Source organism: Lonchura striata, chromosome 1, assembly GCF_046129695.1.
Source record: "Lonchura striata isolate bLonStr1 chromosome 1, bLonStr1.mat, whole genome shotgun sequence".
Classification (NCBI taxonomy): Eukaryota; Metazoa; Chordata; class Aves; order Passeriformes; family Estrildidae; genus Lonchura; species Lonchura striata.
This window is the reverse complement of record NC_134603.1, coordinates 18,616,308-18,629,512: the sequence shown is the minus strand read 5'-3', so window position 1 is coordinate 18,629,512 and position 13,205 is coordinate 18,616,308. Positions and strand designations below refer to the sequence as shown.

General features: G+C 36.6%; 1 protein-coding gene across 1 annotated transcript in view; it reads right to left on the bottom strand.

The window, feature by feature from the left end:
• Nucleotides 1-1,914: 1,914 nt before the first annotated feature.
• RSPO2 (R-spondin 2) overlaps nt 1,915-13,205 on the bottom strand; it is a 98,776-nt gene continuing 87,485 nt past the window's right edge. The window contains exon 5 of the mRNA XM_021546429.2: nt 1,915-4,032. Within this exon, the coding sequence (XP_021402104.1) occupies nt 3,923-4,032 (110 nt within the window). The 3' untranslated portion in view covers nt 1,915-3,922. The remainder of the gene's footprint in view (nt 4,033-13,205) is intronic.

Here is a 13,205-nt window from a genome sequence, read left to right as displayed (position 1 = left end):
TACATTTTGTTAGTGAAGAGAGAAAGCTTGAATTCAAAACTATCATACCCTCTGGTAAGTGGTAGCATCAGCCTTCAGTAACATCACCCACTTAAAAAAGCACGGCACTTTTTCTGGAAATATCTGCTTATTTTTATTCTATATTCTATTTCATCAGCATAGAAAAGCTGAAGTACTGAATTTGATTTTAATCTGTCCGGAAAAGATCTGTCTTCTCATTTTCAGAGGCTTCAATCAGGATTTTAGCAACATTTTTGTTTAAAATAGTTAACATGGCACGTAATTGATCTTTGGTTTTTTTTTAGCTAACATGGATGAAAATCTACCTTTTTTTCCCTGCTCTGCAGTTTTCTGTGACTCACACTGATAAATGAAGACACATCATGTAAGCTCTATAACTATTCAATATTCTTTTGCTGGCATCTTTACATTGAGCATACAGGTGTAAGAGAACAATTTCCTTTGACTGACATTCGTAACATGGAAGGTTTGCATTACCATAATGTGGAATGCAATTGTTTTTTTCACCCAGGAAAAAAACAAAGAGACATCATATAACAATAATTTCTCACTGACAAGAGTAGCTGAGATGCAATAAAGACCAGTCAGCCACAAAATAATTGCTTTAAACATGCACCTGGGGTGTTTTTTAGATTTTTTTTCCTTTTTCTTTTTCTGTTTTGTTTTGTTTGGTTTTGTTTTGTTTCAATTTAGAGATAGATATTAGGAGGCCAGGATAAACTAAGGCAAACTGAGAATAGAAAGATCCTAAATACATAGTGAACTATGCAATTGTCTTTTCTGGGACACACGAACAAGATATAAAATAATGTATTGTTTTGAAAAAGCACTTTTTACTTGTCATAGCAACATAACAGCATTTTAAAAACAATGACTACAGCATATAAAGTTCTTTGTCCTCCTAATTTGAATCTTTTGTAGTTTAAAATAAATTTCCAATAGTGAATCATTACACTAGAGCATAAAAGCCTTGTGAACACAAAAGTTACACTGCACTGAAACCTTCTGCTGTTTGAGAGAAACAGATTCAAAAAGCAGTAACAGCTATGAAGGGGGGGCAAGGTGGCATTTGTACCCTTTTGGGTCAGCTGCTTATCAGAAAAGAACTACGATCTTTGTAAGTCCACTTCTGATCAAGTTTAAAGGAAATAAGAGGTACAGTGGGCACAGGCCACTGTTACACTATCTAGCTTTAAAAACCTGATCTTCACTTTATCAAGAAACAGTATCTGAAGATAATTTCTAGGTAGCCCTGTTTCAAGCAAACATTTTGACTAGCTGATGTCTCAAGGTCATAGATTCATAAAATCAAAGACATCTCAAGATGGAAAAGACCCATATGGATCACTGAGTCCAATCCCTGCTCCTCACAGGAGTACCTGAGACTAAACCATATTATTAAGAGCACTGTCCAGACACTCCTTGAATTCTGACAGGCTTGGTGCCATGACCACTTCCCTGAAGAGCCTGTGACCAAATGCCTTCTCAGTGCAAAGCTTTTTCTTAATGTCCAAGGAACAGTCCTTTCCAACCTCCAAAGTGTGATCCTCCAAAACCCCAGTGCTATGAACACACTGACAGGGTCCACCATGCAAAGGCAGGATGTCCAGGACAAAGGAGGAACTACAGAGGGCCACTTAGGGATAACTTTTTTCATTCTACACTCCCAAGAAAGCTCTTAGTGTGAGGGTAACCGGGACAGGAGAAATCAATGTACATCTAATGCTCAGGATCTTCTCAAACAAAACAGTTGTATGGAAAACCCTCACATTTTTTTACTCCACTGGAAGCAAATCTGTATCTCCCCACCTTCTGCAATTTTTCTACATGCATGAAATTCCAAAATAATATGGTATCTGAATTAAAAAGGACCAAAAATATTTTACTCAGGAGTTTGTGACACCATTTTATTGTATTTTGTAGCATTCTTTCTATGACATGCCTAATACAATATTTGTAACCACTACTGAAAGGCTTGTATGAGGGCATTAACTGCGCTTACAGCCAAATTTGATAATCAATAAACAAACAGACAGCTACAGTTCTCATTTCTTTTTTTTTTTTTTTTTGAAGTGAGAATTTTATGTCCAAAAGAGCATCCCAGGATTAGAATAATCTTACTGTCTGTAACATTATTATGTTCTAGGTAAATATGAACATACAGTGAAAACCTCATGGTTGAGTGGAAGTCCACAAGCAGTTTGATGGAACATTCATATGTATCTAACATATGTACATTTTGATAGTAACACTTGTCATTACTAAATACAGATATATTTGTGCTTACAGATGCTTTATTTCCCTAGTTTATTTGAAAAGCATATAACCCATAAAACTAAAACTGCAATTTGTAGGATTTTTCTAAAGTATATGTCAAAAGAGGCTTGTGGAGGTCTGCCATCCATTTTGCTGCTTCATTTTTTTGTGTAGGTCATACACAAGTTTTAGGTCTAAGAGTGAAATAATTTCTCTTAAGTGACACCCATTTTAGTGTAGGCTTTCCCTGTCAGGTATCCAAAAATCATCTTGAATAATAGCCCAATAATGCTAGATTACCAAATTACATAACATGTGCCATTTTGATGTCCTACACAGAAAATTTTCTCTACCTCTCCTTCCCCAAAAAATAACCCAAAGCAAACAACAGCTGCAAAATAAATTTGTTAAATTTCTACAAATAATTGGCAATACTGGGGAATTGGTGTTTTCTATACTTTTGAATAGTTGACCTTACATGACCCTTATTTTGTTTCTCTTTTATTCAGGGAGAAAAATTATTTGTTTTCTTATCTGATTGCATTGGGACTAACTGAAATAAAACACTGCATTACATTGGAAAAAAACCAAACCAAAACAAAAACACCCAAACTACACAGTCTTAGATACCAAGAACTTTACAAGTAATTTCTCTCCTGACACTCAAAACTTCTATCATCGTTGTGCCTCACCTTAAAAAACATTTAACTTCTTTTTCTGAGACAAAATACATGGGGGCTGAGGCAGAAATACTGAATAGTAGAAAGAATTTGTGCAGTACTAGTCTGGCAATGTGGCAAGTACACTTCAGAGCTGACACTGCAATGTGAGAGTCCGTGCAAGGTAGTTCTGGAAATGAGTGTGCTTTGCAAAGGAGAAAAAAAATCCAGTTTGTAACTATTGAGGAACATAAGATAGTTAAAACGAAGCAAAAAGTAAACATTTACTGGATTATTTAAAGTACATTACTAGAACGAACAGGACATACCTTTAAACATGTATAAAGTATTATACATAAAAATGCATAGATGTACAGTAAATATGCTCATTTATATGTAGACAGAGTAATATGTACACACAGAGCCTGTTGTGCTTGAGTGAGTCTAAGCAGTGAATCCTGCAGCACGTTGTCTTAAAGCAGTTTTATTACACGACTGTGTCAACGTAACAGGTGTGAGAACAATGTACATTAACACTAAGTAGGTAAGTCATACCCATTTACTCTTGAAATATACAAATATAGGAAACAAAGGCCATAAATGCAATTGTACCTACACCTCCAAGACTTCCTTTTTTCCCCCTATTTATTTAAATATGCACAAGTCCACCTACTGGTGCTGTGTAGGTTTCTTTCCTTGTCAACATGTTGACCAGGCACTAAGAACAATATCGTTGATGCACTTCAGGACCACTTCCACTGATCCAACTCAGTGCACTCCTGACCTTGAAGTCTTCAGGTCAAAAATGAGAGGAAAAAATAAAATAAAAAATATATAAATAAAACAAACAAGCTTGTGGGCTTTATTTTCACAAGCTATTTGCCACCAATACTGTCAAAGCAGCTGAATTTAGTGCATCCATGAGCAGGAGCATATAGCAGCTTTTGTGCACTTTGCAAAAAAATACATTAAGGAAAACCAAGTCTTTACTGGCTTGTTTTATCTGTTGCTAAAAAGATGCTGTGCTGCTTCTGAGCCCTTTCCATCAAATTCTTTTTCTTCTTTTTTTTGTCCTTCGTTTTTGCTGGCCTTCTCCCTAAAAAAAAAAGGAAAACCAAATAATAGCAATGAGTCAAATAAAGAATCCAGAAGTGACAAAAAACCCAACAAAAACAACTCAGTGGTACAGAAATTATCAATAGGGATTGCAATGGTAATACTGGCTAAAGAGCTTCAATCACCAGTGAAAACAAAAGTTTTCAGTGTGTTACAAAAGAAAGCAGGATCCCTGACTGTCATCACTTGTCCACAGGCACAATTTTTCTGGAATGAGTAACCATGTTGATGCCGGTTTCATTTTTGGCAGGATAAGTTACACAAGCAATGTTATGCAAGTGCTCAAGGCCTAGAGCCAAATGAGAATGCAGGCTCCTTACCCACTGGAAGCTGGATATACTCCTTAGACCCTTGTGTAAATTTCCTTGAGTGAGTAATCCTATTTAAGTCATGTCAATACATCTGTAATTTTGATGTGTAATTTGGCCTTACAGCCCAAGAACTTGGTTGGATGCCATCCTACCTGCTTTGGCAGAGACAGTACCAGAACTGTTGCTATTGCTTATTAGTACATTGTGCCTAATTCACACAGTATATAACTGTGCAGAAACAAAAATTTAATTACATGCTTCTACTATTGAAAGTTCATGGAAAAATAAACAAAATTGGGAAATCACCATCAATTCAGAAAAAAAAAAGTTTACAAGCTTTTTGAATGAGAATGATTTTCCTGTTTAGCTCTAATAATAAATCAGTGCCCTTTGGTTATCTCAGCAAAGGTAGCATGGACAGAAAAATGTCAGATACAAAGGCCCTCATTCAGCAGTGCATTACCTTTTAAGTATACGCTTAAATCCTATCAAGTCTAGTAGGATTTAAGGAGACGACCAAATGTTGTCAGATGTGAGAATGGTCTGGATTTTCTTGGCAGTATCATATACTAAAATACGTGATCAATAGTAAAAAATAAGGTTATTAAACTCTAGAAATGTCAACTTTAGAAACTTTCAGGAGCACTTAATGAACTTAAGAAGACAGTAATAAGAAATTCGATTAGCAGATTACACAAAAATGTGAAAATGCATTTTTCATCAACACTGTCAGTACATTATTTATTGGGAAAAATGTTTGCCAGTCTAGTTTTGTCTTACTTCCATATTGTTTCTTACTTAAAAAGGCCCAAACCAATGCAAAGAGTTTTCCTCTATTTGATAATAATACTGAATAAATCTGATAATAAAATTATAAAAAAATATGATTCATTAAAAATATGTACATCATGTTACACATTTGCAATACACTTTCTAGGCTACTATTCTCTAGGAATTATTGGAGTACCTGTATATAAAATAGGACGGGACATTAGGGTAACGAGCACATAAGTTTAGTCCATATTAAAAATCATAATGGCCCTTGGAGTTTACTTCTGCTTCTCATTAAAGTCTGGCACTAAAGTTACTAATGGCGTTTTGCCATTTTTAAATCTAGTTAATCCTACACAATAAATCCTCAGTCCAACCAAGCATTAATCAAAGCAGCTTTTAAGTTAAAACTCTTTAGTAACAGTGTATCTAATGACAAGGCACGCCTAATGAGGTCAGAGGGAAGGAACACTTGACACAAAGTGGCATTACAATACGGTGGTTTGAATTACAGAAATTTCAATATAATTTTTTTATGCAATTCTACTGGTTGGTATATTTTAAGGCATCAGAACTTGCATGAATTTATTGTTCAACACTGTATTCTAACCTGCACTTTCAATATGCTAAATTTTTTATCCAAATCTTTGAAATGTTTATTAAGTAGGAGTAGATGAGGGAAAATAATATGAGAAAAGTGACCAGTTCTGCTGGTCAATTGATTTTTACAAGACCAGCAGAATCAACAGGAGCTTTTACTGAAAATTTCCTACCCAGTTTGTTCAGTGATCTTACCTTCTGGAGTTTTTCACTAAACAGACCAATAAGTAAAAGAAATTTAAATTTCAGTCAGTGTCTCATCTAGTTTCTTTATTATGTCCTCCAGAAAACTTGATTAATTGCTTACTTTAAGTTTAAGGTAGTGAAAGATCCTATTATTTTTCCTCTAAAAAACTGTGAGTTGAGCTGATAAAATGACACACAATATAGTTGATATCGCTGTTTAAGCCTTAGAAAGTAGCTCCTGCAACACAAACATCAAACCAAATTGCCAGCACACTCCCCATATGATATGCTTAAAATAGAAATTAATGGGACTGGAGCTCAATGATTTGATGTCACTGTGCAACAAGCACTTTGCAATGCTTCTGCTGCTCTGCAGCACTTGCCTCCCACCCTGCTTTTCTATTCCAAGGCATACCAAAGGCAAATTAACTCCTACCTGTGCTGTGGATTAGCTATCCATGCAGAGGCAGCATCCCTGAGCCCCTGATAAATGATAGTTTGTTCTTCTGATAGGAGCTCTTTGGCTGCTCACTATATCTCAATTGTTGTACAGATTACGTTTCATTATTTTCAGGACAATATTAAACCACAGAGAGAAAATCCAGATGATTTGGTGATGCTAAGAGTCTCAAATTCCAAATGTCATTTCAACCAGAAAACTGAATATAAAAGGTATTTCTTGGGTAAACATCAGTTCCCATACTGTTAGTAAAATGTAACAGAGATTAGAGATTAGCAAGAAAAAAACTGATTATGAAGACTAGAGTTCAAACAAAGTATGATGTTGAAGTCCCCATGCACAACAACTTCTATTAACTGCACATTTCAATTACATTGTTCACTTTATCAGCAGAAGCACAGTGAACAGAAGCACCTCCTGAATATCTTGCTACAGACATCTTTTGAAGGCCATGACGTTTGTGCTGTGAGAGGATCTGTGAGCCAAGCTGTCCCTCCCTGACCGCCCAGAGAGGAGACTCCCCTGGGGCAGGATGGCAGAGCTGCCTGTGCTGTGTCGGGGCAGGTGTGTTCAAGCCCGTGTGCAGGCTGTGCTCCTCACACCTTGCCACGCTCCATCCCTGCTGCCCAGAGCAAGAGCCCTGAGCCCAAGCTCCTCTCTCCACAGGAAGCAGCAGGGCTCTGCCATGCTTCTCTGTGGCATGCAGTTGAAAAGGAGTAGAATTTTTTTAGCAGCACTGTATTACAGACCAGAACCTGCTGTGGCACATAAAAAAGGTAATTCCTGACTGAAGTAAATGAGGAGAGTGAGTGAAAGGACTCTGCTTCTTTAGAGGGGTTTTATCACAATCAAAAACAGGCTGTAATATTTTTGTACAGAACATAAAGGGACAATACAAGAGAACTGGAGAGGGATTTCTTACAAGGAAGGGCTGTGATGATAGGGCAGGAAAAAATAGCTTTAAACTGAAGGAAGGTTGGTTAACATTAGATATCAGGAAGGAATTCTTTACTGTGAGGGTAGTGAGGCACTGGAACAGGTTGCCCAGAGAAATTGTGCCTGCCCCAACCCTGGAAGTGTTCACAGCAATGAATGGATGAGGCTTTGAGCAACCCAGTCTAGCGGAAGGTGTCCCTGCCCAGGGCAGGGGGTTTGGAAGTAGATGATTTAAGGTCCCTTCCAACCCAAACCATTCTATGGTTTGTGAATATCTGAGATATTAACTCTGATCCAATTACTTTACAAACCTCTCCTGATCAGAAGAAGTATACAAGCAAGCAAACAATCCATTGCAACTGCCTAGAATCCAGTCAGCCCTGATCTTTTAAGTGACATTACATCCTTCCTTGTGGAAAGATGTTCAGCTGCTTGTCATCTGGCAGATGCAGTGCACCTTGTTTCTGCTTTCCAGGTTATAGGTCTCCAGATCAAGCCTCATCTTCAATCTTTGTTCTATGACTGCTGTCTTTGTTTTTTGTTTGTTTTTTAAAGACATCGTTGCTAGCAGCAAGGGGAGCAAATATAAATAATTTGTACAAGGAGCAGGATATTTTAGCACTATTCAGGTTACTGTATTCTTATATTTTTTTGACTGTCTTTTCCCTTGCATACTAACTAGCTAACTAGCTTTTCCTTGGAAAGCGTTTTTTATCTCTGACTGTCTAAAAACAGGCTCCTCAATTTCTGTTATCAAAGTCAGCTCTGAACATGATTTACATAATTTGTTTAATTTTCTGTAAAGTCATATGTATCAACTGAAATGTATAGGGCCCAAGAGAGATGTGAAATGTAGCTGAATTCAGTGTTCAACTACCTACCAAAAAAAAGCCCTGAAAGCCCAATCGATCATTCTTTATCTCACATTTCTGCGCAGGTTATTTCTGTAGAAGCAATACTGTTAAAGCCATTAATTTAAACTCTTTATTCCAATTTTTAAAAATTCAGTTTTGCAATTTGATTTATAAATTACCAATGAGTAAGTCTTTATTTTTTAAGTAATTTATCCCAATGGGTGGTGTCTTTACAGTATTATTAATTAAACTTTTGCTTGGACCACTTAGTTCTGATAGGTAGCTAGGCAAGTAATGTGCTATGCAATGAAATATTATAATTAGCTAACCATGTATTTTAATGGCAACATATATGTAATGGTCCAATAACATATAGGTTATAATGTAAGTATAACATGAATTCCTGAAAAAATATTATTTATGCTAATACACCCAGCAATTGTCTGTACACCAAAGAATAACAGCTACCAAAAAAAAAACAAACCAAAAACAACCTTAAGCTGGATTTTGCTGGGTTATTTTTCTTCATTTTATGTTGCTTTTGTACCATTTTATCAGTGTTCCTCCTACAACTCATGCACTTGTGCTCAGTTTTCTGATTTGTCTCATACCCCAAGTTGAAAGATGCTTGGAGATACTGCAATAGTGTATTCCTTCTGCATGGACCCACCTGGTTAGTTGGGGATACACACTACCTGGTTCAGAAGGAGCCTTCATCACCTTCTGACAGCTGCAAAGGCAGCTGTCTCCAGACAGAATTTGGGCAGCAGATTCCTAACACCCAGGGCAGTCCTGGCCCCCCAGAGTTAAACAGGGACTCCCAGCCACATTTCTTGAGATTCTTGACTCAGCCCGTCAGACTCAGTGTCTGAGCTGTGTCCTTCATCTGGTGTGCAAACACTGCTGCACGTACTGCTGTCCTAAGGAATCCTGTCCACTGGGAGTTTCAGCAAGAAAGCAGACCATACAGCCACACGAGGGCAGCAAATTTAAAACATTTAATAAACGGGAAAAACAAAAGCGACCATCTGCAGTTTTATTTCACAGTGTAATTTCAGCAGTCTTAAATACAAATCATCATACTAGAGCTACCATAATGCTTAATACTCCCTTCCTTATTTAAAACATTTTTCTCTTCTATTGATGATGAGTAAATGATGGGATTTACATGAGTGGGCCTGTTTCCCTTCCTTGGATTTTCATACACAGAATTTTCACTATTAGCACAGGGGAATCTTAAGATAAGAGCAGACTCTGCTAAATACAACTTTTAGTTTTTTTCTTCCTTTTCACTTGTCCTTTAAGGAGCTAAATGCTGCACGTTTGTACATCATGCTCCTACAGCCACAGTTCTACCACAGACCTCACGTGTGGCAGCATTTCATCCATGTGGAAAGCTAGAAAAGTTATTATCAAGACATACCACGGAAGGATATCAGGGAACTAACAACAGCAGTGGAAAGATGATAGATACTTAATGATTTACTGGTCAATGAGATCAACTCAAGAGAAAGACGGCAGGTCACAAAATCATGTAATAGAATTATTAAGGTTGGAAAGATCATCTAAGATCTCCAAGCATCAATAAAGCACCACCACCATGTTTGCCACTAAACCATGTCACAATCACAGAACCATTTAGGTTGGAAAAGACTCTAAAACACAGTCCAATCAATCACCATCTTGCCAGCTAGACTAAGTGCCATGTCCTGTCTTTTCAACACTTCCAGGAATGGTGACCCCACCACTTCCCTGGTTTAGCAACACTTTCTGTGAATAAATTATTTCTGATGTCCAGCCTGAACCCCACCTGGCACAGCTTGAGGTGATGTCTTCTAATCCTGTCACCTGCTGCCTGGGAGAAGAGCCCGACCTCTACCTGGCTCCAGCCTCCCTTCAGGTACTTGCAGAGAGCGATGAGGTCTCCCCTGATCCTCCCTTCTCCAAGGGAAATACCCCCAGCAGCCTCAGCCATTCCTCATGTCAGCTTCTGGAGGAGCCCCTCTGGCAGAACAGTGGTCATGCACAGACCCACAGATGCCTCATTTGCACCACACATCAAGCAACATATAAACACTGACTGCAAAAATCCAAACCAAGCAAATAAAGAATTCGGTCCAGAAATTATTCCCCAGAAATAATTTCTTTCCCAGGGCTTTCAGTTAAAAATTTTGGATACTGAAACTGCCAGAAAAATTGTTAAGAAATCTTATAAACACACTCAATTTAAAAAAAAAAAAAATCCTCACTGCTACAGAGTCATCCTCCTCCTAAAGCATGATTTACCAACTAACACTGACAAGTGGCCCACGAGAAGGAGACATACAGAGCTTTAATTACTTTGCAAACCACAACCCATGTGTATCCCTATCAACCTCACCTGCTAGTGAATTCACGACAGTTTTCCTAAGCTAGTTTGTGGTTGTGGATTTTTTTAATGCCATAACATGTAGGCTGAAATTTGCTCTGCTTGATATGTGCTTTAGGAGGAATATGATTTGGAGGAAATCAGCCAAAGTAAAATATCTTTTTGGACAAGGAGTGAAAGACATTTCGTCTTGGATGGTGACAGAGGAAAAGAAATAAGCTTCAAGAGGAAAAGAAATAAGATTCAGGAGATGAACCAGAAAGGATCAAGTGTTAGAAACCACTTCCTCATTTTCTTGGGTGAATTTCTGATATCATTTGACAAAGTCTTGTGAACAGGTATTTGCCTCTGAGGACACCAGAAGGGATGGAATGATCACACAGAGTACATCAGCTGCTCACAGTACCATTTCAAATCCCCAAAGGCCAGAATGTGTAAAGGTGGGTTAATAAACATTTGCAAAGCACTGAAACATGGCAACAATGGACACCACAAAAATCAAGGAATTCTTTAATCATTCTTTCTTCATTTGCAAGGGTTAAATAATGTTCAGCAAATGAGGTATTAGAACAATTACTGAGTAAGAATACAAAAAAATCATAACATAATTATAGCCATCATCAAAACAGATAAAAATAAGAAGCAAATGAAGGCACTTCAGCTTTGAAATGCCTGACTTTGCAAGCTTACTGGCCTTCTTTTATTCTTTTTGGTGTAATACTGGTAACTAATGGTATATTCCCAGCCTAATGAAATTAATAATAGACTAAGAAGTGGAATTCACTTATGCAAACACAGTCTGATGTTTTGTATGCATTCTTTCCTATTTGATGTCAGCTTTGCTGAAGAAATCAGAAAAACTTCTGTCTTGAATAAACCTTGCAATTTCTACACAAACCATTACAAAATCACTCAGTGCAAAGCTGATCAAGTGATATATCTTACTCAGCTCCTGACACCCAGAATCCTGCTAGTTTATTTTCAACTTAATAATGTCACAACTTTAGATAAATTATTGTAACTGTCCCAACCAGCACTTAGTGTTGCATATACTTGATATTTGCATACAATAGACATCAGCTACTGTAATGACAGCTAATTTAAAAGATTCAAAGACTAATTCTTCAACTAAAAGAAATACCAAAATATCTCAAGTTCCTGCATTGAAATCCTGCTAGACTTTTGTTTTGATATATCAATTAAGAAATCAAAATTATTACTACTTAGGACAAGAATAAGCAAAGTGAGGTATTCTTTTTTCTCCAGAACTACCCATCTATTTTTCATCTGGCCTGAAAACAAACTAACTAAGCAATACTATCTAACCTGATGTTCTTTCTTTCTGGACAATATGGTGTAATCAGACATTGTCATCTGTTTATGAAATACTGATTCCTAAACAAAGAATGAATTCACATGTCACAGCCTATTGGAAGTTCAGGAGTTTTTTCCCTCAACTTTAGGGCAAATTAACTGGGAAAAGAGGCATCTTACACAGCTGAAATGCAATGCATTTTCCACAGTGCAGTTTTCCAGCATATACAGTAGATGGCAGTGAGAGACGAACTGAAAACTGGCTTGCACTCCCAACATTTCAAGGAATATTATTATTTATTTGTAGAGGTATATATTCAAGAAAGAATACGGAAAGTGAAAGACTAAAAATTCAAAAACATATTCTTAAAAGAAAGCAAGAGTAAGCACTCTCAGCGAAGAGGAAAACCAGTGAACTCAAGGGAACATGCAAACTATAGAACTCTCATAGAAGACCCCATGTTTAACTGAATACACAGATGCTCAAATGTTGGGCTCCACTGCCCTGTCAGTCACAGTCCCATGAAAACAGGTGAGTCTCCACTGCAACCGAAATGTTTGCCTAATGTAAATTTAGCTCAGTATTCAAACAATACGAATATCAGTTGCATGCAGAGGACTCACTATTCTTATCTTAATAAACACCATGTCAGATCAGATACTTTGCAAGCACAGCCAAGCCAAATATTTACAATGGAATGTTCAGGTTTATTTATTTTCCCTCCTTTTACAGAGAAATATAAATCAAATTTCAAAATAATAATAAAAAAATGTATACACTGTCAAGAGTATGCATACACATGTAAATACATTCTAACCCTACAGGCAAAATATATAGCTAAAAACTAATTGGCTTGAACTTCTCTAGGATTGACTGGATATTAATCTGACTTTAAACTCCTTCTTCTCACTATTTCAAAATGGATTATTTTATTTTTCTTCCTGTTTTCAAGTGAATTTAATTAATTTTATGTTTATCTCATCATATTGGGAATAAAAAATGAATTTTATTGAATCAACATTTATTTTTGGCACCCCAAGGTTTAATTTCATACTGGAAATTGCATTTTATTCAATTAAGGGTTTCTTACAGAGAGGAAAATTATACTGAGAAGCTAATTTTTTCTTAGAGATATATTTTCTTCTGTGGAATACTATTTAGTTATGAAGAGTTAGTCCTTTTTAAATTCCCTTCAAGGATTCAGGTCAAGAACTGAGGAATATATTTGTTTCAGGATCTTTTTATTTTATTTATTTTATTTATTTTATTTATTTTATTTATTTTATTTATTTTATTTATTTTATTTATTTTATTTATTTTATTGTAGTCCTTTTTTATAACTGAAACAGCTC